The 25,170-nt window shown below is 39.5% G+C and overlaps 1 protein-coding gene across 5 annotated transcripts; it reads right to left on the bottom strand.

The window, feature by feature from the left end:
- Positions 1-223: 223 nt before the first annotated feature.
- LOC139561059 (butyrophilin subfamily 1 member A1-like) lies at positions 224-18,424 on the bottom strand. 5 transcript variants are annotated; one of them, XM_071377869.1, is made up of 7 exons: positions 18,324-18,424; positions 14,040-14,101; positions 13,432-13,467; positions 13,083-13,127; positions 12,909-12,941; positions 12,783-12,800; positions 224-1,332 (listed from the first exon to the last, which is right to left on the bottom strand). In XM_071377869.1, exons 2-7 carry the CDS (start codon positions 14,041-14,043, stop codon positions 800-802), a joined length of 669 nt encoding a protein of 222 aa, XP_071233970.1. In that variant the 5' UTR covers positions 14,044-14,101; positions 18,324-18,424; the 3' UTR covers positions 224-799. The 5 variants fall into 5 exon arrangements, with proteins under 5 accessions (XP_071233970.1, XP_071233967.1, XP_071233968.1 ...); XM_071377866.1 differs by lacking the exons at positions 12,783-12,800; positions 12,909-12,941; positions 13,083-13,127; ... (1 more) ...; positions 14,040-14,101; positions 18,324-18,424 and adding exons at positions 1,547-1,573; positions 1,865-1,900; positions 2,495-2,650; ... (1 more) ...; positions 3,138-3,250; positions 4,832-4,968; XM_071377870.1 differs by lacking the exon at positions 224-1,332 and adding an exon at positions 9,649-10,694 and having other exon boundaries at positions 13,083-13,116; positions 18,324-18,419.
- Positions 18,425-25,170: the final 6,746 nt, after the last annotated feature.

The raw sequence follows: 25,170 nt of genomic DNA on the forward strand, positions 1-25,170 counted from the left end.
TTATTTATTTCTCTGTAAGAGCATTTATTAAAATATGAGACATATGTCCTTTATAATAATGTCTACACCCATAAATAAGGTTGTGTTAGTCACAAACAAACTTTTTAGTTTAATAATCAGAAAATGCAGAAACGTTTTAATGCAGAGTTATGCAGAATGTATGTAAATTCCATATCACATTGTTCCTGTAGATGTTGTTATATGCACAATTTACAATCAAATCTGTGGGTGCAAGCATTTTATTAATGAGGTCCCAGAATAGTATTCTTGACATTGTAAAGACGAAGGCCTCTGATGCAGAGTTGTGCTTACCAATGGCTGATTACAAACCTTCCCAGTCTATACATTATGTAAGAGCTGGCACACACTGATTGATCCTCATGATCACAAGGCATAAACTGATATACATCCAAGTCTTAAATGCAATATTTCATTCTTCACAAATCAATACAGTGTACAGTATATGTGTATGAAGGGAGGCATAACATTACCTGTGCATTATGCATGATTTCTCTTCTGATATTGGTGTGGTTTGAGAAAAATACAACTGAAATAGCAGTTCAATTTTATTCAAGTCAGACAACAAATATAAAGTCAATGTGAGAAAGCAACACATTTCTCTAATAAGCAAAAAGTATCATTCAATTTAAACAACTCCAAGCAAATGTGTAAATATTACTGAAGTGACAATCATTAGTGATTGACCATCATTAGTGTAGTTAAGACCACTCAAGTTTAGCTCTCCAACACAATAAAGTACCCTATTGACAGATGTAGAGGTGATCCTTAATGCTTTAGATTATTTAGATTTTTTACTTTCAATGGACACAATTCTGATTGGTTCTGTATCATTGTTCCAGGGTGAGAAAAGTGGGCGGACATCATCCTCATAACTTGGTCCGTTGGTAAATGAGTAGAGGTGTGAACCATCTTCTGTATTAAAGAAAGTCACCTTATTTTCCTTATAATCTAGATAGATAGCAACTTCATCTGGAATATCTTTGTCAAGAACATGCTCTTTATCATCCATGGCTTTCAGTCTTCCCCCATTGGACAGCCTGATTACCCAGAAGCCATTGACAGGGCTGAGAACCAACTGTCCCTTCCTGTTAGCTGTTGCCTTGGTAACACCAAGTACCCAGTCATCCTTCTTCTCCACATTCACCTCCCAGTAGGCCCTCCAAGCACGACCCATAATGCCCAGCACATAGGGATCCTCATCAAACATCTTATCACTACACGGTCTCTGTGGTGTTTCCTTTATCCAGCGTACTGATTTCCCATCTATCAGTAGGTTAGGGTGAGCGGTGTCCACATCCAGAGTTACATCCACTGAGGAGAAAGAAAGTTACACACAGTTGAATAATACGTTTTCCATACCGATTCAGTTTACAGTACAGAAATGAACAGACGTACTTGAAAATACATGTTAAAATGGTCATTACAAAACAACAATTGAATCAATCATCATTATTTTGAAACTATGACAACATGTTGCTAAAGACGTGGGCATAGTACTGTATGTTTAAAGATGATAGCTTCGTACCTTCATGTACGTGCTTCACATCTATATCTGAAAAGCAGAATGAAATTAGACAATTACACAAATAGAACTAGTACAAAGTGTCAGTATCATCATTCTATGTGTTAAAGGTAAAAAAGTTACCTAATATAATCTACTGTTCAATAAAGACAAGATTCTGATAAGATACATTACTACTTAACTTCTGGTGAGTAATTCAGGATTATATCTGTACAATTCTTTTGCAATTAGGAACACAATGAAAATATTTATATAAAGTCCCACATTTAAATGTTTTAACATTCTGATTACCAGACTATAAAAATACAGTGTAATAAATACCAGTTGGCTGAGTGACGGTCTGCAATAATTGATCAGCTGCAATGGTAAATCAGAATACATTGTTATACCCAAAGCTAATAAGCAGGGCTCAGATATGTCAATCTCAATGTGACTTCCCTGAATAAATAAACACAAAGTAACCAGAAAAGATACAGAGTTACTAACAAAAGTGTTCCTAATATCGTATTAGCCGACTGTATTGGAAATGTAGACTCATTACAGGTTGACTACTCCGTGGTCTGCACTGATGCATCAACTGCAGTTGATAATAAGTAAAACTCAATGCTAATATCTGGAAAAGAAAGACAGTAACTTAAAGTTGAACTGACTGTGTTTTAGTTCAAATCCGTTCATATTCTGTTATGTTTTTGCATTATTCTGAGAAGAACCTGTATGGGTAGTGTGCATATCCTCTGATAGTTGTTCATAATATGTTTTTGTATTGATAACAGTAAGAGAGCGAGACAAAATTATTTATGGAGGGTTTACATGGGATTTCCACCACTTCATAACCTAATAGTCTGGAGATGCTGGAGATAATGAATGTTAGGTTCAAAGTAAATTAGTGGATTTCCTCAATTTAATTATATTGTTTTAAAAAGTAATAAAGTATAATTAATGAAGATTTACCTCTACAGCACTTATACAATACCAAGAAAACCACTTCCAGGAAAAGAATTGCCCCAAATGTAACACATAGGGCAAACCACACAGTGCAATCCAAACCATACAGTGTACAGGTTGACCCGGAAGTTGATTGCCTCTCAGTCTCTGTTCCATCTGCAACTGCAATGGTTAATCAGAATTAGGTCTTGAACTCAACATTTAAATATGTGTCCTCTTTATTAGAACATATATCATCTCTCAGCTGTTGATCTAAATAAGTGGGGGGGGAACTGTTATGATGTTTTTTTATGTAGCTTTATGGTTCAAATGGACAATAACAACCAACATTTGGACATGTGGTACCAGGGTGAATGACTTAGTCTGCCCTCATAGCCCTTCCCAAGACGTTACTGTTAACTTATTACCTGGAGCAGATGAACAGGGGAAAAAAATAAGGCATGTTACCAAACAGACTTGCTGGATCAAAGGTCCCATGATGCACCTGCCAGGGAACATAAAACCATGACCTGTAATCTCTGCATGCATCAATATTATTGAGATCATGTTGTAAGATAATAAGTATGGATAGCATTCCTTTATTTTGCAAATACTCTTTCAACAAAATCTTTGTCAACAAGTTTACTCAGAAATACTTTTGTGCCAGTACTTCAATGCTTAATTTGAGCCGGATCCTGATCCGGAAAAGGACGACTGTAGGCTATTCCCGACTCTCCGTGTTGTACTGTTTTGTTCCGGAACCTATTTGGACGGATCCGGTACCTATCGTGGCATGGAAAATCATTGTCACTTTTCGCAATGTACAAATTCAAATAAAAGCGATCAAAGTTCATTCGAGTTGCCTCTTCGTAAATGTTCATTTACCCTCAAAAAACGTCATGTGAAAAAGTAGATTTCAGCCCGGGCCTAATATTCTATGAGTTGATTTGGGTTGGGCTGGCCCGTGTTTATGGTTTCCTCAACATTGTAACCATATATGTTTAAGTCCAACGCATGGCCGTGGCTGTGTGAGAAGCGCGCCAGTAGCTCTCGCATAACTAGAATGAAATTCACTTTCTATGATCTCTCTCCGTCTCTGCTCTGATAGACATGAGCATGCAACTCACATCTCTCCAGCATTGCACTTCATCATTTATTTCCGTGTAGAATCAAAGCTGCGCGAAGGTTTCTTGAGGAACTACAGCACCCCTGATGAATTCAAATACATTTGCCAAAGTTATATAATTACTGCTGGTTGTACAGAAATAAATTAAATCATTCATAATAGCCTACTACACCACGAGAATGCCTATAAGTTAGCCACAGGGGATCAATAGCTCCTTTAAAAATAGCCTAGTTGTGGTTTGTAGCCCAATAATAAGGAATAGCCTACAATCGGGAACGCGCTAAATCTGTAATTGAAAACAGCACGCAGACAAAACATTTAAAATACAATTGAGCGAAAACACAGCTTGAAAAGCAACGACTCTTGCTGAAAAGATAAGACTCTGTGCTGTAGGCCACCAAAATATTTAATTAACTTCCAAATATGTTTTACGAGAGAGAGAGGGAGAAGGGCTTTTGGTACGAGCGCATCGGACCAGCGAGTGAGCTGCGTATCATTGGATGCGTCAGTGAAACCGGAAAGCATTTTTAAGACTATAATTTCCTCATATTGTAGCCTACAATATGTCTCCACACACCTATTTGTATTTGTTTATTTAACCTTTTTTAAACCTAGGCCTAGGCTATTGATGGATTCAAGACACGGTCGTGTTTTATGATCTCAGATGATCAGTGTCAAAGTAGCCTGCCATTTTGATCATTTGTGCGGTATTTAAAAAGATTCTGCCAAAGTCTCCAGTCATGTAAAATTACATAGAAATGCATGAAATGCGTTTTTAAAAGGCCAACATTTTCCCGGACCTTAGGTTACAAAAAATGTTCCCCATGTGTGCAACTTCTGCCTCTACTCTACTGCTTTATGCCACTACGAAAATGCGACGATATGCAATGCTTTATTATAAAGGTTATTTTGTTCTCATGCGTTCCGGTACCTCAGAACTCTCCAGGTCACTGCCCTCTAGCGCTCACTTTTTGTCGCAGCACCTCCCGATTTACAAATTAAGCACTGCAGTACTTCTATGAGGTACAATAAAGTATATTTATGTATATAAAGTATATTTATGTATTTGTTCATACGGTATGTAGCTATGTTATATAGTTCATTGTGAACCAGAGTAATATACAATTAAACCATCAAGACATTTGAAAGCATTATTGCATGTACGTTACATATCACATTATTTCGCAATAGATAAAGATACGCTTTTAGGAAATAATTAATTCACTAGAACCTCTTACCTGAACGCAGATAACAGAGTACGGTGTACTCGCAGATAACAGATAACAGAGTACGCAGATAACAGAGTACGTAACAGAGTACGTTTCAGATATGATATCAACGTTATATTCTCCACAGAGCTTCTTTTAAGAATGAGAGTAGTGTTTAACCACAATTGGACTTTGAGGCTCGAAGGTTCAGAGGCTCCCTCTAGAGGTTTCTCCAGCAGTACATGTTAAAACAGGTCAGGCTATACAAATGTAATTACATTTTTAACGAATGGCCCTCTTCACATTTAACAAATAATTTAATTAAATACAAGTTGTATATATTGAAAATTATACTGAAAAAGTGCATTATTATAGCAAAAATGATGCCTTCAAGCTTCCGTTAAAGTGATACAACTTCCACTTTGATTATGTCTGAACCATGCCTCTTTTAACCTCCCCGAGAGCATAAAATCACTAGGTGTCGTTGTGTTGAACTAAGGTTGCTATAGCAACAAGAGGATCTACTTTGTTATGCATTTCTTTATCCCTGGTTTGCCTCACGCTAGCAGAATTTAGAATGTACATGTTTATCTATAGATAAGATACTACTCCCACACATTTGCTATTCCTTTATTAAGTATTTTGGTTTACTGTGGTCCTCTCACCTGTCAACAGTTCTCAGAGCTTGAGGGTTTTACTTGATATTAGATACAGGTGACAGAACATTACAGAACTACATTACTAAACTACAAACAATACAGTCACTCTCAATACTTATATTTTGTAAAATTGTTCAATTAAAGCGAATCTGAGTGGTGGAACAGTTTTTTATTTTTTTTTATTTTTTTTTACAAATTAAAGATGTGTAGCTTTAATGGATGAGCATAAATTATAATTTACATTTTCATCTTTGGATGAGGTTTACCAAAATACATTTATGCATTTATGCAAAGATTTTGAATTACTCTTATCACATTTCATTATGGCCAAAGAAGGGATAGAGTATCCTAGTCCATGTTCTAGACAGGAGTGGATGTGGCACCTCTTCTCCACATTGAAGAATGGTATCTGTCCTCCCTACTAGTCCACTAACACTCCCAGCTTCTCAGGTTTCAGTTCAATGGGAAGCTCATCAACACTTTTCAGTTCTCCATGATGATAACATGCTCCAGTAGCCATTCTCTGGATACTTTAGTAGATGAATCTCTGTTCTCTGGGTCCTGTGTGACTCCAACACTCCACTGAGTCTTCCTCCCCAAGTCAACCTCCCAGTAATGTTTACCTGTATCATATCCCTCCATTCCCAAGACAAACTTCCTTCCCAGAAACCTCTTCCCAGGACCCTTTTCTAAGTTGTTCTTCCCAGGTGTCCCAGTAGTCTCTTCTTTGTGCTTTTCTTTAAACTTCACACATTTGTCCTGTCCTGATATACTGTGAGACTGGGATGCGCAGTGTCAGGGTTGAAAGTCCATCCACTGAAATTAAGTAGTTTCAGTTACTTTGAAATTCAACACACTCCATCATAAACTGGTAATCCAGATACTTAAAAACATATTTAGTGTGTTTAGAACTATTATATATTTAAAAGTATATAATAAACCATGGTAAGTAATATTTTGAAAAATAAAAAATATATTAATAAAACACTGTGGCGTGTGTGTGTGTGTGTGTGTGTGTGTGTGTGTGTGTGTGTGTGTGTGTGTGTGTGTGTGTGTGTGTGTGTGTGTGTGTGTGTGTGTGTGTGTGTGTGTGTGTGTGTGTGTGTGTGTGTGTGTGTGTGTGTGTGTGTGTGTGTGTGTGTGTGTGTGTGAAAAGAAAGTGGTTGGTTTGAAATCAACTGCATGATCAACAATTAGACTCCAAACTATGACGGAAAAGACAATTGCTCAACTAAACAGTATGGTACACAAAATGATAAATAACATTTATTTAGCCAAATAACATAAAAGCCAGAAATGTTTCCATTAAGTCCTGTCTACATAACCATATTTAAAAATAACTTACTATATCAATAAGTGTTGGGCATTGATGTAAGAAATGATGGTAACTCTATGGTTTATAATACTGTGTATACTCATAGCATTGTTTTTGACAAGGACTGCATCCTTTTTGGTGAGTTCTGCAAGAACTTGCCTTCCCTTCACATTTGATGATGTTTTATCAGAAAATACAATTGGTGAAAAGTCTTGGAATTGAAAAGAGTGATATAAATATAATTTTAAAAACGAATTAAGCATGGTACAAACATTATTGGGCAGAGACAACAGCACAAAGGGTAAGAAGGTAGAGACAAAAATACATCACACAAAGCAGCCACAACTGTCAGTAAGAGTGTCCATGATTGAGTCTTTGAATGAAGAGATTGAGATAAAACTGTCCAGTTTGAGAGATGAGGAGGGTTAAAACATTTAGTTGGCGCTCATTATTTGATTTCTAGAAAAACAATCCTTTGTCTAGTCTTTCATTTTTTTCAATTTTCTCCACTTTTTGGTTTGCTCCCTGTCTTTAAGTTTGGTGTGGGTTATTTATTTGGTTTGCCTAATATTGGGCCGATTTAGTGGGCGCTCACGTGTGGGTGTCTTTTAGGTCCGAATTGTGGTTGGTAGTGAATTTTCAGTGGACACCCCCATGAGTGTCTTTCAGAACCCCTCATAAAACCCTGGTTTCTGGCTGGGGAATGTAATCATCCGTATAGGCTGTGTGTGATAATTAGCTGGCTAGCCGTAGCTTATTCAAAGAACCCATAAAGAATATAGGCTGGAAATAATTTGTATTATCTTTCATATTTTTTGATTATGTTTTATGTATGACAATTTTAGTTGTGAAAATATAGCCTCGTTGGTGCTTTTCATCTGCACAAATAGCCTAAGGAGAACATAGCCAAGTGGCTGTTGTAGGCTGCCATTTACATTAACGATTTTACATTTGAGTGTCATTTCTATCACTTCACAGTTTATTGCCGGTTAAGCTACTAACACGGTAGGGTAGGGATATATATAGCTGGTTAAACTACTAATGCGGCAGGGATATATATAGCTGGTTAAACTACTAATGCGGCAGGGATATATATATCGCCGGTTAAGCTACTAACACGGTAGGGATATATATAGCTGGTTAAACTACTAATGCGGCAGGGATACATATATAGCTGGTTAAACTACTAACACGGTAGGGATATATATAGCTGGTTAAACTACTAACACGGTAGGGATATATATAGCTGGTTAAACTACTAATGCGGCAGGGATACATATATATTCGGATAAACTACTAACGTAGATAAGGAGGCGAGTGGTTTGTGACAAGATCCACAAGAGCAGCTTCTCACCGATTTGTCAACTCTTACTCAGTTACACCTCCAACACTGCCAAAACAAGAGCTATGCAGTTGTTGGCCAACGCGGGTTAATGCTGCAACTGATTGAAACCTGCCCTTTGTCACACATAAAATAATGTTTAATTTATAAATCACAACATTTCGTGCAGAATCTATTTGAATTGCATATGTCCATGTCAAGTTCATGATTTCAAAATCACTTTGTTACAATATTTTTAAACAAACAATTTATGATTAAATCTGTGTATCATGACACACGACGAGAACCAGATGCAGACACAGGAGGCAGATGGTTGGAGTTTAAGATGTTCAATAATCCAAAAAGGGGTAGGCAAGAGAATGGTCGTGGACAGGCAAAAAGTAAAAACCAGTTCAGAGTCCAGGAGGTACAGAGCGGCAGGCAGGCTCGAGGTCAAGGCAGGCAGAATGGTCAGGCAGGTGGGTACAGAGTCCAGAACAGTCAACGGTCAAAACCGGGAGGACTAGAACAAGAAGAATAGCAAAGGCAGGAGTACGGGGAAAAAACGCTGGTTGACTTGGAACATACAAGACGAACTTTCACAGGAAACACAGGGATAAATACACTGGTACAGAGAGACAGGAAACACAGGGATAGACTGGAGAAAACAAGTGACACCTGGAGGGGGTGGAGACATTAACGAGGACAGGTGAAACAGATCAGGGTGTGACACTGTGTACAAATGTATTTTTAAAATATCTATTAGACCCCAGAACAGCAGTCTTGACATTATAACTTGTGCTTACCTATGACTAATCTTGTGGCTTGATCCCCGACCAAGTCATACCAAAGGCTTTAAAGATGAGACCTGATGCGTCTCTACTTGGCTCTCAGCATCAACGAGATGCATTTGGGGTAAGGCCCTGCGATAGACTTGTGTCCTGTCTAGAGGGTGTACTTGTACATCATGCTGCTTTTCACTACAGAAACAGGAGATAGACTTGTGTCCTGTCTAGAGGGTGTACTTGTACATCATGCTGCTTTTCACTACAGAAACAGGAGATAGACTTGTGTCCTGTCTAGAGGGTGTACTTGTACATCATGCTGCTTTTCACTACAGAAACAGGAGATAGACTTGTGTCCTGTCTAGAGGGTGTACTTGTACATCATGCTGCTTTTCACTACAGAAACAGGAGATAGACTTGTGTCCTGTCTAGAGGGTGTACTTGTACATCATGCTGCTTTTCACTACAGAAACAGGAGATAGACTTGTGTCCTGTCTAGAGGGTGTACTTGTACATCATGCTGCTTTTCACTACAGAAACAGGAGATAGACTTGTGTCCTGTCTAGAGGGTGTACTTGTACATCATGCTGCTTTTCGCTACAGAAACAGGAGATAGGCTCCTGCTTCTATGAGTCTTTCTGGTTTGTACAAGGTTACTTATTATAGCTGATTACAAACCTTCCACATACATACTGTGTTATGTAAGAGCTGGCATAAACTGATTGATCCTCATGATCACAAGGTATAAACTGATACACATCCAAGTCTTAAAAGCAATATTTTATTCTTCACAAATCAATACAGTGTACAGTAAATGTCCATGAAGGGAGGCACAACAGAAAAAATACGACTGAAATAGCTGTCCATTATATTCAACAAAGTTGAAGACGAAGAATAATAAGTCAATGCCTTGTTGGTCCTGTGTGGCTCAGTTGGTAGAGCATAGTGCTTGCAATGCCAGGGTTGTGGGTTTGATTCACAAAGGGGACCAGTTAAAAAAAGTATAAAACTGTATGCACTCACCACTGTAAGTCACTCTGGATAGAAGCATCTGCAATTTTGTTTAGATGTGACGAAGAGACACATTTTGATGAGCAGCACAAATCATCATACAATTATATCCATAAAGCAAATGCCTAAATATTACTGTAGTGACAATTACTCCTATTCATGTATGGCATATTAATCATCATCAGTGTAGTTAAGACCACTCAAGTTTAGCTGTCCATCACAATAAAGTAGCCTATTGACAGATGTAGAGGTGATCCTTAATGCTTTAGATGCTTTGATTGTTTAGTTTCAATGGAAAGAATTGTGATTGGATCTGTATCATTGTTCCAGGGTGAGAAAAGTGGGCGGACATCATCCTCATAACTTGGTCCGTTGGTAAATGAGTAGATGTGTGAACCATCTTCTGTATTAAAGAAAGTCACCTTCTTTTCCTTATAATCTAGATAGATCCCAACGTTATCTGGAATATTTTTGTCAAGAACATGCTCCTTATCATCCATGGCTTTCAGTCTTTCCCCATTGGACAGCCTGATTACCCAGAAGCCATTGGCAGGGCTGAGAACCAATTGTCCCTTCCTGTTAGCTGTTGCTTTGGTAACACCAAGTACCCAGTCATCCTTCTTCTCCACATTCACCTTCCAGTAGGTCCTCCAAGCACGACCCATAATGCCCAGCACATAGGGATCCTCATCAAACATCTTATCACTACACAGTCTCTGTGGTGTTTCCTTTATCCAGCGTACTGTTTTCCCATCTATCAGTAGGTTAGGGTGAGCTGTGTCCACATCCAGAGTAACATCCACTGAGGAAAGAAAACAGATACACACATACCGTTGATGACACATTTTTCTTATTTTGATCTTAAAAACCTCTAAGCCGTTGGGGTGGAGGGCTACTAAGCTAACATTTGGAACTGTTTTAAGACGGTAATACCATGGATCATTTCGCTATTTGATTTAGAATTGTAGGACCCCTTTAAGGTATAAAATATATATATAATATTTGATAAAAAAATACCAGTCAAAAGTTTGGACACACTTTCTCATTCAAGGGTTTTTCTTAATTATTTATATTTTCTACATTGTAGAATAATAGTGAAGACATCTACACTGTGAAATAACACAGAATCATGTAGTAACCAAAAAAAGTGTTAAACAAATTAAAATATATTTTAGATTCTTCAAAATACCCACCCTTTGCCTTGATGACAGCTTTGCATACGCTTGGCATTCTCTCAACCAGCTTAATGAGGAATTATTTTCCAACAGTCTTGAAGGAGTTCCCATATACGCTGAACACTTGTTGACTGCTTTTCCTACACTCTGCGGTCCAACTCATCCCAAACCATCTCAATTGGGTTGAGGTCGGGTGATTGTGGAGGCCAGGTCATCTGATGCAGCACTCTATCACTCTCCTTCTTGGTCATATAGCCCTTACACATCCTGGAGGTGTGTCGGGGCAATGTCCTGTTGAAAAATGTATTATAGTCCCTCTAAGTGCATACCAGATGGGATGGCGTATCGCTGCAGAATGCTGTGGTAGCCATGCTGGTTAAGTGTGCCTTGAATTCTAAACAAATCACTGACAGTGTCACCAGCATAGCACCCCCACACCATCACACCTCTTCCTACACGCTTCACGTTTGCAACCACACATTTGTTTAACCTTTATTTAACTAGGCAAGTTAACTAAGAACACATTCTTATTTACAATGACAGCCTACTGGGGAACAGTGGGTTAACTGCCATGTTCAGAGGCAGAACGACAGATTTTTACTTTGTCAGCTCGGGGATTCGATCCAAAAACCTTTCGGTTACTGGCCCAATGCTCTAACCACTAGGGTACCTGCCGACCCACACATGCGGAGATCATCCATTCACCTACTCTGCGTTTCACAAAGACACGGCGGTTGCAACCAAAAACCTCAAATTTGGACTCATCAGACCAAAGGACAGATTTCCACCGGTCTAATGTCCATTGCTCGTGTTTCTTGGCCCAAGCAAGTTTCTTCTTCTTATTGGTGTCCTTTAGTAGTGCTTCCTTTGCAGCAATTTGACCATGACGGCCTGATTCACGCAGTCTCCTCTGAACAGTTGATGTTGAGATGTGTCTGTTACTTGAACTCTGTGAAGGATGTATTTGGGCTGCAATTTCTGAGGCTGATAACTCTAATGAACTTATCCTCTGCAGCAGAGGTAACTCTGGGTCTTCCTTTCCTGTGGCGGTCCTCATGAGAGCCAGTTTCATCATAGCGCTTGATGGTTTTTGCGACTGCACTTGAAGAAACCTTCAAAATTCTTTACATTTTCCAGATTGACTGACCTTCATGTCTTAAAATAATGATGGACTGTCATTTCTCTTTGCTTATTTGAGCTGTTCTTGCCATAATATGGACTTGGTCTTTTACCAAATAGGGCTTTCTTCTGTATACGACCCCTACCATGTCACAACACAACTGAATGTCTCAAAAGCGTTAAGAAGGAAAGAAATTCCACAAATTAACAAGGCACACCTGTTAATTGAAATGCATTCCAGGTGAATACCTCATGAAACTGGTTGAGAGAATGCCAAGAGTGTGCAAAGCTGTCATCAAGGCAAAGGGTGGCTACTTTGAAGAATCTCATATCTAACATGTATTTTGATTGGTTTAACACTTTTTTGGTTACTACATGATTCCATATGTGCCATCTCACAGTTTAGATGTCTTCACTAATATTCTACAATGTAGAAAATAGTAAACATAAAGAAAAACCCTGGAGTAGGTGTGTCCAAACGTTTGATTGGTACTGTTATTTTTTCAACTGCTGATTGTCCCTTGGTTATTGTTTGGAAAAGGTGACAAAATATTAATAGACATATGTAAGAAAAATTATAATAAATAGCTTAGTACCTTCATGTAACTTCTCATCTGAAAAAAAATTCAGAAAATGAAAACAGAGAAGTGCAATAACAAAGCTCACATTTCATTCAAACTATCATCCTGATGAGCATATTGTATAAGAAATAGAGTCATTACCGGTTGACTGCTCCATGGTCTGCACTGATGCATCTACAAGTGAATCAAAATATTCAAATATATTAACCTGGAAATACACAGTAAATAACAGGTATGCTGTACTTACTGTATGGTATATCTTGATTTAAAAGTATGTCTTGTGTATGTGTGTGTAGTTTACATTCCTTACTGTACCTTGCATAGGGGGTGATGTGGTAGACGTCTTTGGCTGTTCAATAACTGGGGTGTTATATCATTCATGTAAATAAAAGATTTCCTCGTATTTTGATAAAACATTTTTCATCTGAAATACTTAAATACTAGAAATCATATTTTAAATGTACATCATGGGGATTTTCTACTTTTGAAGGATTTTTTTCTTCTCACTATAATTATTTTGGATGTCTGCTCCTGCACAAAGTGTTCTTCAAATCACATAGTTATGACCAAATGTTCAAAGATATTACTTTGCTCTTTTGAACTAGACAATTATTAAATCCACCATTATGAATGTAATGCAGCAAATACAATCAACATAATGTACCTGTGTCGTTTTCAACAGGTCTACTGCAACAGCCACCTGTACAGGGAAGAAAATGCAGTGTAATCATGATCTGATAAAGAGATATGTATCTTTCTTCATACATTAGTATATTAGTAATAGTTGTAATGATCTTAATTAGGATGGGAGATATATTTTTTGGGTTATATATTTCTTTTTTTTCTTCTTTTCTTACATTATTAAAGGAAAACTCCACCCAAAATTATCTTTTAGTATTTATTTCATTAGTCCATTGTTGATATAGTCCCAAAATGTTTTATATGTCAGCAATCATTTTCAAGATATGTAACTTTCTAAACAAAGACATCTGGCCCGCGTGATGTAATTTGCATCACATGATGCTGCGTTAGGCATCACATGATGGAAAATGCATCATATTAGATCGATTTCTGTATTTTGGAAGTTACATATATTAAACTTGATTGCTGATATATAGAACATTTTGGGAATATATCGTTTTTGAGTGGAGTTTTCCTTTTAATAATGTAAAAATACTGACTAAAATGTATAACCCGAAAACATATCTCCCTCCCTAATTGGCTTTTATTTTATTTTAAGAGTGTACAGTTTCATCTATGCAGCAGATTTACCCATTATAGCTAACAGTAGAGGAGGACCAAGTTCAGAAACAGCTGTGTACTGTATTATTCTTCTGTGGATAAAAACATAGGGAAGAAGTGAGGAGAGATACTGGTAAATGCTGCAAGCAGTAGGGCAAATTACATAAAGGTTGCTGTTAGAATTATCTAAGGCAAAACGACTACAAGTTTTGCACTAAGTAGAGACACACAGTGCCTTCAGAAAGTGTTCACACCCAGTTTATTTTTTCCACATTTTGTTGTTATAGCCTGAATTTAAAATGTATTACATTTAGATTTTGTCAAATTGATCGACACACAATACCCCAGAACGTCAAAGTGGAATTTTGTTTGTATAATTTTTTGAAAAAAAACATTAAAAAAAATTCTTGAGTCAATAAGTATTCAACCCCTTTGTTTTTATGGCAAGCTTAAATAAGTTTGACCAAAAATGTGCTCAACAGGGAAAACCATAAAAAATGACACACCCTCCTAAAACTGGTTATAACTCCAGTTCTGTTCGTTATATTAAGATTCTAACAACGACAGTGTGTTAAATAGAACAACACTACATATACACAAAAGTATGTAGACACTATTTCAGCCATACCCGTTGCTGACAGGTGTAAAAAATCAAGCACACAGCCATGCAATCTCCATAGACAAACATTGCCAGTAGAATGGTACTGAAGAGCTCAGTGACTTTCAACTTGGCACCGTCATAGGATGCCACCTTTCCAACAAGTGAGTTTGTCAAATTTCTGCCCTGCAAGAGCTGCCCCTGTCAACTTTAAGTGCTGTTATTGTGAATTGGAAACGTCTAGGAGCAACAACGGCTCAGCCGCAAAGTGGTAGGCCACATAAACTCACAGAACGGTACCACCAAGTGCTGAACGTATAGCTTTCAAAAATCATCTATCCTCGGTTGCAACACTCACTACCGAGTTCCAAACTGCCTCTGGAAGCAATGTCAGCACAATAAGTGTTTGTTTAGCTTCATGAAATGTGTTTCCATGGCCGAGCAGCCACACACAAGCCTATGATCACCATGCGCAATGCCAAGCGTCGGCTGGAGTGGTGTAAAGCTCGCCGCCATTGGACTCAGTGTAGCAGTGGAAACGCGTTCTCTGGTGTGAAGAATCATCTGGGTTTTTGTCGGATGCCAAGAGAACACTACCTGCCCGACTGCATAGTACCATTTGTAAAGTTTGGTGGAGGAGGAATAATGGTCTGGGGCTATTTTTTCATGGTTCGGGCTCCTTTGTTCCAGTGACGGGAAATATTAACGCTAAAGCATACAATTACATTCTATGTGATTCTGTGCTTCCAACTTTGTGGCAACAGTTTGGGGAAGGCGCTTTCCTGTTTCAGCATGACAATGCCCTCGTGCACAAAGCGAGGTCAATACAGAAATGGTTTGTTGATCGGTGTGGAAGAACTTGACTGGCCTGCACAGAGCCCTGACCTCAACGCCATGGAACACCTTTGTGATGAATTGGAACACAGACTATGAGCCAGGTCTAATCACCCAACATCAGTGCCTGACCTCACTAATGCTCGTGGCTGAATGGAAGCAAGTCCCCGCAGCAATGTTCCAACATCTAGTGGAAAGGCTTCCCAGAAGAGTGGAGGCTGTTATAGCAGCAAAGGGGGAACCAACTCCATATGAATGCCCATGATTTTGGAATGAGATGTTCGACAAGCAGGTGTATGTAGTGTATTTGGGAAAAGTCAAGGATAAGGGGGACATGACTTTAAAAATGTCCATGAGTACATTATGATGCTCTCTGTCTATCTAGTGTTAATATACACAATCACAAAGAAAACCATTCATATTTTGTTTAGGAAGGTCAAAAACATGATCCATGACAATTTATTTAAAAACAGGTTCATTAGAAACCTTGGAATCTGCTCTTTCTGATAGGGTATAGCAATTAAAATGCCTGGCCTGCATGGACCTCTGTAGGATGATATGGAAGAAGTCATATTTGGAATGACCTGTTCCCTTCTTTGTCAATGCACCCTGCGCTGGTCATCAGTCTATAGTTTCAATATAGTTCAGGTTTTGATGGGCCAGCTGTGCAGGACACTGTTGTCTTACAATCAGCAAATAAACAATGGTCTTATTTTAGTATTCACAGTCTATGCGCTTCTGGACCAATCAATACATTTTCTGACTGACTATAATTTACATTTGGTGTCCTGAGGTTTCTAATTACCTATTTTAACAAATAAATGTACCCATTTATGATTTATTATCGAATATTTACATAATTGAGAATGTAACGGTCATGATGACCGTCATGGCCATTCTAGTAGTTATGGAATTGTGTCGCTCCTAGTGTTAAGTAACACTGCAAACGATGTGGCAAAGAAATTCACTTTTTGTCCTGAATACAAAGCGTTATGTTTGGAGCAAATCCAGCACAACACATCATGAAGTACCACTCTTCATATTGTCAAGCAAGCAATGCTTTTAATCAGCAAGGACTATGGACTTTTTTAGGATAAATAGAAACGGAAAACAGCACACAGGCAAAATTGTATAGGAAAACCTGGTTCAGTCTGCTTTCCAACAGACACTGGGAGACTAATTCACCTTTCAGCAGGACAATAACCTAAAACTCAAGGCCAAATCTACACTAGAGTTGTTTACCAAGATGACATTGAATGTTCCTGAGTGGCTTAGTTACAGTTTTGACTTAAATCAGCTTCAAAATCTATGGCTTTCTAGCAATGATCAACAACCAACTTGACAGAGCTTGAAGACTTAAAAAAAAAAAATTGGGCAAATATTGTACAATCCAGGTGTGCAAAACTGTTAGAGACTTAAATACATTTTAATCCCACTTTGTAACACAACAAAATGTGTAAAAAGTCAAGGGGTGTGAAACACTTTCTGAAGGCACATTCTTTATAATCTGTTCAGGTGAAAAGACAAGATAATCATTGTTTTACCCTGAAACACGGATTGTACTGAAGCTAATGCTGACCATAAAACATTGATCAAAAAGTATCATTGCAGGAAACTCTGTATGCTATTCTGAAATATAGTACTATAGTTTCAAACTCAAGGGCAGAGAGATGAAATTGTGGAATAAACGCAATCACTATAACGCTTACAAATGTGAGCAATATTTCACACAAATGGTTTAGATAATAACTGAATGAATTGGTATAAAATGTTTTTGATATAATGATAAAGTGTTAAGAAATAAACAAATAAGTAATCAAAGAGCACAGGAAATTAACTAACGTTTCACTAACATACTACCTGACAAAGGAGATAATTGTGTACAACAGGAAAAAAGAGGACCGAGCACGCCCCCATTCTCATAGATGGGGACGTAGTTGAGCAGGTTGAGAGCTTCAAGCTCCTTAGTGTTCACATCACCAACAAACTATTATGGTCCAAGCAAACCAAGACAGTCATGAAGAGGGCACGACAAAACCTATTCCCTTTCAGGAGACTGAAAAGATTTGGCATGGGTCCTCAGATCCTCAATGGTTCTACAGCTACACCATCGAGAGCATCCTGACCAGTTGAATCACTGCATGGTATGGCAACTGCTTGGCCTCCGACCGCAAGGCACTACAGAGGGTCGTGCGTAGCTAGTTAGCTGGCTAGCTAATACAAGTCAAAGCAAACGTAGCTAGCTAACACAACCTGATACCAGTGCTGGAGGAGGCCTTATCAGCATGTTGTTTGTGCAACAGTATCTTCTAAATCAAAGAGGAATAGGCGAAGCATCAATATGTTGGCTATATGAATAAAGATGTAATGTAGCCAAAGATTATAGGGTCCCCTAGGAAACACGGAACATCACTTTGGTTCCTACCCTGTCACAATCACTCGTCCATGGCATTTTCATTCGTTATCATGTCAAACAACACTGTATTCAAAGTGCCCACATTTATATTCTAATTACAGAATTAGACAATACAAACACCCTAGACGAGACAAAAACACACAAACATCCCTCATGTCACACCCTGACCTAACTAAAATAATAAAGAAAACAAAGATAACTAAGGCCAGGGCGTGACAATATAGTCTCGCTATTGTTATTTTACTGATGCTCTTTCATTTCTTGTTACTTTTCATTCTTATTCTTATTCGTATTTTTTGTTTTTTTTAACTACATTGTTGGTTAGGGGCTCGTAAGTAAGCATTTCACTGTAAGGTCTACACATGTTGTATTCGGCACATGTGATTAATACAATTTGATTTGATATTTCAAGGGATTTGTTTGAAAAAATTGTCATGTTCAGTAATAATAATAAAAAATGCTTTACCTTGGTTCTCTCTGATACGAGTGTCTCGTTCATGAATGTGCCCTCGGAATGGAATCTACTCAGATTAAGGAGGTAATCATTAATAGCAGCTAACAGATTGACAGCACCATTACAGTTGTGCACAAAGTCCACAATGACCCAAACACCATACAGCGAGCAGTTATGCTAATGTTTTCATGACCTGATTTATAGTGTTGAATTTTTATACATTTCAGGTTGGGAGAGATACAACCTGTTTTCACATACAGAGTGTAATCACTACATCCTCGGACATCTTATACTTTTGCTTAATGCTTGGAAGTGGTCATATGAGAACCAAAAGCTGGAGATAAGTAATCACTTCATTTCAGCTAGTTACTGTTTAACCAAAAGCAAGGTATCCTGATACTGTATTATTAACCTAAAGCTGTATGGTACTATGTCAGCGGTCCGGTCACAAATTTCCTAGGTTGCAAAGCTCAAGATGGATATTTTCATTTATTGGCATAGTAACAAACCCCCACCTCAGGACCCATGCGTCCATGACACAAACTGTTCACACCACTCTTGTTGGCGGAGACAATTTTGCCGTTTTTAACCTGTGTGGTGGTCATGTTTTTATTATTCACCCAATGTTCGCAGGTCTGATGGACCCACAACATTATTGGGTTTTTAAAAACAATACCGCCATAATAATAGGAATACTTAGATGTTGACTTAAATCAATTACAAGCAATATAGACAGCATACATGGTTCATATTTACCATTTACCTGCTAGATCACATTTATTAATAAAAGCTCTTTTCGCTATTCAGATCCTTCCAAGCTCTACCAGCTCTACCAGCTCTACCAGCTCTACCAGCTTGGGTGGGGAACATCGCTGCTGTCATGACGTTGCCTGCGTGGGTATAGCAAACCCCATCCCCCTCTCCCTGCCTCCACTCCTTCAACCCATGCTGTGATCACAGAGAGATGTCGTAAATTCCTGAGAATCTCCCCACCACAAACAGTATTAAGACAGAGGGTAAACTTTCAGGACAAAGGAATTCTCTTCCACCTCACAGAACTTGAGGTACGAACATATTTCATATTCCTGCACAAGTAGGAATGATCGGTGAAGGTCCAGCTATGAACCGGTCCATTTGTCCCCATGTGGGAAACTCAGGAGAGACGGGTTGACCACATTACCATACCGCTGTTTATATAATAACCTCAGATATGAGGTTAACATCTGTTTGTTGTATAAAATGAATGAGTGAGTATGATACTGTTTGTATAATTGTGTAATATGATTTTGAACTGTTTAATGAAGGAAAATACAATTGTATTTGTATTTGAACTATTTGAACTATTTGGTTGTATTTGAACTAAATCCAAGGACCGCCCCTGAGCCAGTTGGGTCAGAGACCATGGGACCACCCCTCTCTGCTATCTGAATAAAAGCCAACTTTTAGGAAATTACCATTAGACCATGTTATCCTCCAAGGAGGAGAACGAAGGTTGAGTAGAATTACTTTCTATACCACGTGGTTAAGACTCTTATACCAATAATAACAAGTTTTGATATTGACTTCTAGTCTGCAGCTAGGAATTCTGTATCATTGAACGCGAAGAAAGACAACCGCCGAAACAATCATTCTTTAACGAATGTCCCTCTGAACAATCCACAACCGAGACAGAACTTCACTCCAACCAAAACGAACTTTTCTCCAACGACCAAGGCGACACACACACTGGACGTAACTATATACAGTGGGGAGAACAAGTATTTGATACACTGCCGATTTTGCAGGTTTTCCTACTTACAAAGCATGTAGAGGTCTGTAATTTTTATCATAGGTACACTTCAACTGTGAGAGACGGAATCTAAAACAAAAATCCAGAAAATCACATTGTATGATTTTTAAATAATTAATTTGCATTTTATTGCATGACATAAGTATTTGATCACCTACCAACCAGTAAGAATTCCGGCTCTCACAGACCTGTTAGTTTTTCTTTAAGAAGCCCTCCTGTTCTCCACTCATTACCTGTATTAACTGCACCTGTTTGAACTCGTTACCTGTATAAAAGACACCTGTCCACACACTCAATCAAACAGATTCCAACCTCTCCACAATGGCCAAGACCAGAGAGCTGTGTAAGGACATCAGGGATAAAATTGTAGACCTGCACAAGGCTGGGATGGGCTACAGGACAATAGGCAAGCAGCTTGGTGAGAAGGAAACAACTGTTGGCGCAATTATTAGAAAATGGAAGAAGTTCAAGATGACGGTCAATCACCCTCGGTCTGGGGCTCCATGCAAGATTTCACCTCGTGGGGCATCAATGATCATGAGGAAGGTGAGGGATCAGCCCAGAACTACACGGCAGGACCTGGTCAATGTCCTGAAGAGAGCTGGGACCACAGTCTCAAAGAAAACCATTAGTAACACACTACGCCGTCATGGATTAAAATCCTGCAGCGCACGCAAGGTCCCCCTGCTTAAGCCAGTGCATGTCCAGGCCTGTCTGAAGTTTGCCAATGACCATCTGGATGATCCAGAGGAGGAATGGGAGAAGGTCATGTGGTCTGATGAGACAAAAATAGAGCTTTTTGGTCTAACTCCACTCGCCGTGTTTGGAGGAAGAAGAAGTATGAGTACAACCCCAAGAACACCATCCCAACCGTGAAGCATGGAGGTGGAAACATCATTCTTTGGGGATGCTTTTCTGCAAAGGGGACAGGACGACTGCACCGTATTGAGGGGAGGATGGATGGGGCCATGTATCGCGCGATCTTGGCCAACAACCTCCTTCCCTCAGTAAGAGCATTGAAGATGGGTCGTGGCTGGGTCTTCCAGCATGACAACGACACGAAGCACACAGCCATGGCAACTAAGGAGTGGCTCCGTAAGAAGCATCTCAAGGTCCTGGAGTGGCCTAGCCAGTCTCCAGACCTGAACCCAATAGAAAATCTTTGGAGGGAGCTGAAAGTCCGTATTGCCCAGCGACAGCCCCGAAACCTGAAGGATCTGGAGAAGATCTGTAGGGAGGAGTGGGCCAAAATCCCTGCTGCAGTGTGTGCAAACCTAGTCAAGAACTACAGGAAACGTATGATCTCTGTAATTGCAAACAAAGGTTTCTGTACCAAATATTAAGTACTGCTTTTCTGATGTATCAAATACTTATGTCATGCAATAAAATGCAAATTAATTACTTAAAAATCATACAATGTGATTTTCTGGATTTTTGTTTTAGATTCCGTCTCTCATAGTTGAAGTGTACCTATGATAAAAATTACAGACCTCTACATGCTTTGTAAGTAGGAAAACCTGCAAAATCGGCAGTGTATCAAATACTTGTTCTCCCCACTGTATATATTGATTGCAATTGTTCCCGAATGAGTGAGCGTTCATGTGTAAGGATTAGCATGTCAATTGTTATAATTATGGACTCTGTAGTGAATTCTTAGTCGAACGCAACTTTCCCTTTGTCTAACAGCCGCCATGCCGGTTTAGCCCACAAGGGCATTTTCCTCCCACCATTTCATGTAACTATTTTAAGTTTGTTTGTTTATGCATTTCTGTGAATTAATTAGTTAGTAATAAATAAATGATTTAAGACAATTGATGTATGGATGACTCATAGTGAAGACTGGGTTCGTGCAGATCAGCGATTTACGACGTTTGGAATGAGACTGACGTAAGGTAGAGTAAATAAATCTTTAATTAGAGGACTATTGATCAGATATGGAAATATCTGAAAGGTTATATTGGGAAATTATAACCTTGTAATCTAATAACTTTCCCTGGTGCCCTCGAATTCATAGTTAATTAGTTACGCTATTACTCAAGTGGTCGCGTAATCCCTAATTATAGGAATCTATGATAAAAACTATAAATCTTCAATTTAACGATACCAAAGACACGACACTGCACAGCTACTTTCAGGTCTCTCCAGAGATGTTCAATCTGGTTTAAGTCCGGGCTCTGGCTGGGCCACTCAAGGACATTCAGAGACTTGTCCTGAAGCCACTCCTCCATTGTCTTGGCTGTGTGCTTAGGGTCGTTGTCCTGTTGGAAGATGAACCTTCGCCCCAGTCTGAGGTCCTGAGCTCTCTGGAGCAGGTTGTCATCAAGAATCTCTCTGTACTTTGCTCTGTTCATCTTTCCCTTCCATCGTTTCAGCTCCAGTCCATGCAGCTGAAAACAATCCCCACAGCATGATGCTGCCACCACCGTGCTTCACCGTAGGGATGGTGCCAGGTTTCCTCCAGGTGTGACGCTTGGCATTCAGGCCAAAGCGTTCAATTTTGGTTTCATCAGACCAGAAAATCTTGTTTTTCATGGTCCGTGCCCTTTAGGTGCCTTTTGGCAAATTCCAAGTGGGCTGTCATGTGCCTTACTGAGAAGTCTCTTCCGTCTGGCCACTCTACCATAAAGGGCTGATTGGTGGAGTGTTGCAGCGATGGTTGTTCTTCTGGAAGGTTATCCAGTCTCCACAGAGGAACTCTGGATCTCTATCAGAGTGACCAATGGGTTCTTGGTCACCTCCCTTCTTGGTGCTTCCACACTTATTTCACTTAAAAATGGAGGCCACTGTGTTCTTGGGGACCTTCAATGCTGCAGAATGTTTTGGTACCCTTCTCCAGATCTGTGCCTCGACACAATCCTGTCTCGGAGCTCTACTGGCACCTAAGAGGATGGCTGACGTTTTACATGCTCCTAACCGACTAACTTTGTTAGTTTTTTTGCGTCGTTTATAACTTATTTTTTTACTTACTGTGTACATAATGTTTCTTCTACCGTCTATTATGATCGAAAATAACTTCTGGGCATCAGAACAACAATTACTCAAGCTTTTTCCTTTAATGAGTACGACGAGAAAGATACACTGCTTTCCTGGGAACAGGGGCGCAGGTCAGGCTGCCTTCTGAGAATCCGTAGGCGAGCGAGTAAATTCCCACTGTCATCCATTCTACTGGCTAACATGCAATCATTGGAAAATAAAATTGATGAATTACGATTACGATTATCCTACCAACAGGACATTAACTGTAATATCTTTGTTTCACTGAGTCGTGGCTGAAAGATGACACGGATAATATAGAGCTGGCGGGATTTTACATGTACCGGCAGAACAGAGAAGAAGCTGGGTGTGGGGGTGTGTGTCTTTTAGTTAATAACAGCTGGTACACAATGTCTAATATTAAAGAAGACTCGAGATATTGCTTGCCTGAGATAGAATACCTTATGATAAGATGTAGACCACACTATCTACCAAGAGAGTTCTCATCTATATTATTCGTAGCCGTCTATTTACCACCACAGACCGATGCTGGCACTAAGACCGCTCTCAACCAACTTCATAAGGCCATAAGCAAACAAGAAAATGCTCATCCAGAAGCGGCGCTCCAAGTGGCGGGGGACTTTAATGCAGGCAAACTTAAATCAGTTTTACAACATTTTAACCAGCATGTCACATGTGCAACCAGAGAAAGATTTTAAAAAGAAAAACTCTGGACGACCTTTATTCCACACATAGAGATGCATACAAAGCTCTCCCCCGCCCTCCATTTGGCAAATCTAACCATAATTATATCCTCCTGATTCCTGCTTACAAGCAAAAACTAAAGCAGGAAGTACCAGTGACTCACTCAATACGGAAGTGGTCAGATGACGCGGATGCTTCGCTACAGGACTGTTTTGCAACCACAGACTGGAATATGTTCCGGGATTTATCCAATGGCATTGAGGAGTATACCACCTTAGTCATCAGCTTCATCAATAAGTGCATCGACGACGTCGGTCCCACAGTGACCGTACGTACATATCCCAACCAGAAGAAATGGATTACAGACAACATTCACATCGAGCTAAAGGCTAAGCTGACGTGTTCAAGAAGCGGGACACTAATCTGGACGCTTATAAGAAATCCCGCTATAGTGGTATCCAATTGGTAGTAGTTGCAGTCTTGTCTCATCACTGCAACTCCCGTACGGACTCAGGAGAGGCAAAGGTCAAGAGCCATGCATCCTCCGAAAAACAACCCAACCAAGCCACACTGCTTCTTGACACAACACACATCCAACCCAGATCCCAGCTACACCAATGTGTCAGAGGAAACACCGTACACCTGGCAACCTGGTCAGGGTGCACTGCACCCGGCCCGCCACAGGAGTCGCTAGTGCACGATAACACAAGGATATTCCTGTCTGCCAAACCCTCCATAACCAAGACAACACTGGGCCCAGAATCTCTGATGGCACAGCTAGCACTGCGATGCAGTGCCTTAGACCACTGCGCCACCCGGCACGCCTCTAGTTTTGATATTACAAAGCACTTCATTTTAACATTGTACATGTTCAACAGTGGGGGAGACACTGAGGCAGATTAGAGAGGACACAATAATGGTCCGCAGCCTGGAATGTAGGCCTAACATCAGTTGGAACTACCACCTTAGTCACAGCCTTGGCAAGGCTGTATAAGATTATTTTAAACATTTATTTAACTAGGCAAGTCAGCAAAGAACAAATTCTTACTTACAATGATGGCCTACACCGGCCAAACCTCACAACGCTGGGCCAAATGTGCCCCGCCCTATGGGACTCCCAATCATGGCCGGTTGTGATACAGCCTGGATTCAGTCCAGAGTGTCTTAGGTGACGCATCAAGCACTGACATGCAGTGCCTTAGACCGCTGCGTCACTCGGGAGCACAATAAACAGGGATAAAAGATGATGAGGCAAATTAAGGAATAGACGTCCTTGTTCAAAGGTCCCATGATACACCTGACAGAGAATGTAAAAGCATTTTGGAATTCAGTAAGCTATGATAATCATTAAGCAATCAAATGATACCATTCCTTTATACAGTATAAACGCAA

Source organism: Salvelinus alpinus, chromosome 31, assembly GCF_045679555.1.
Source record: "Salvelinus alpinus chromosome 31, SLU_Salpinus.1, whole genome shotgun sequence".
Classification (NCBI taxonomy): Eukaryota; Metazoa; Chordata; class Actinopteri; order Salmoniformes; family Salmonidae; genus Salvelinus; species Salvelinus alpinus.

Excerpts from the sequence above, each read along its gene's own strand:
- LOC139561059 (XM_071377866.1), bottom strand. The coding sequence starts at position 2,965 with ATGGGACCTTTGATCCAGCAAGTCTGTTTGGTAACATGCCTTATTTTT. Across the intron at positions 1,901-2,494 it reads ATTGTATAAGTGCTGTAGAG|CTGATCAATTATTGCAGACC; the intron begins GTAAATCTTCAT and ends TTACCATTGCAG. Across the intron at positions 1,333-1,546 it reads TGTGAAGCACGTACATGAAG|TGGATGTAACTCTGGATGTG; the intron begins GTACGAAGCTAT and ends CTTTCTCCTCAG.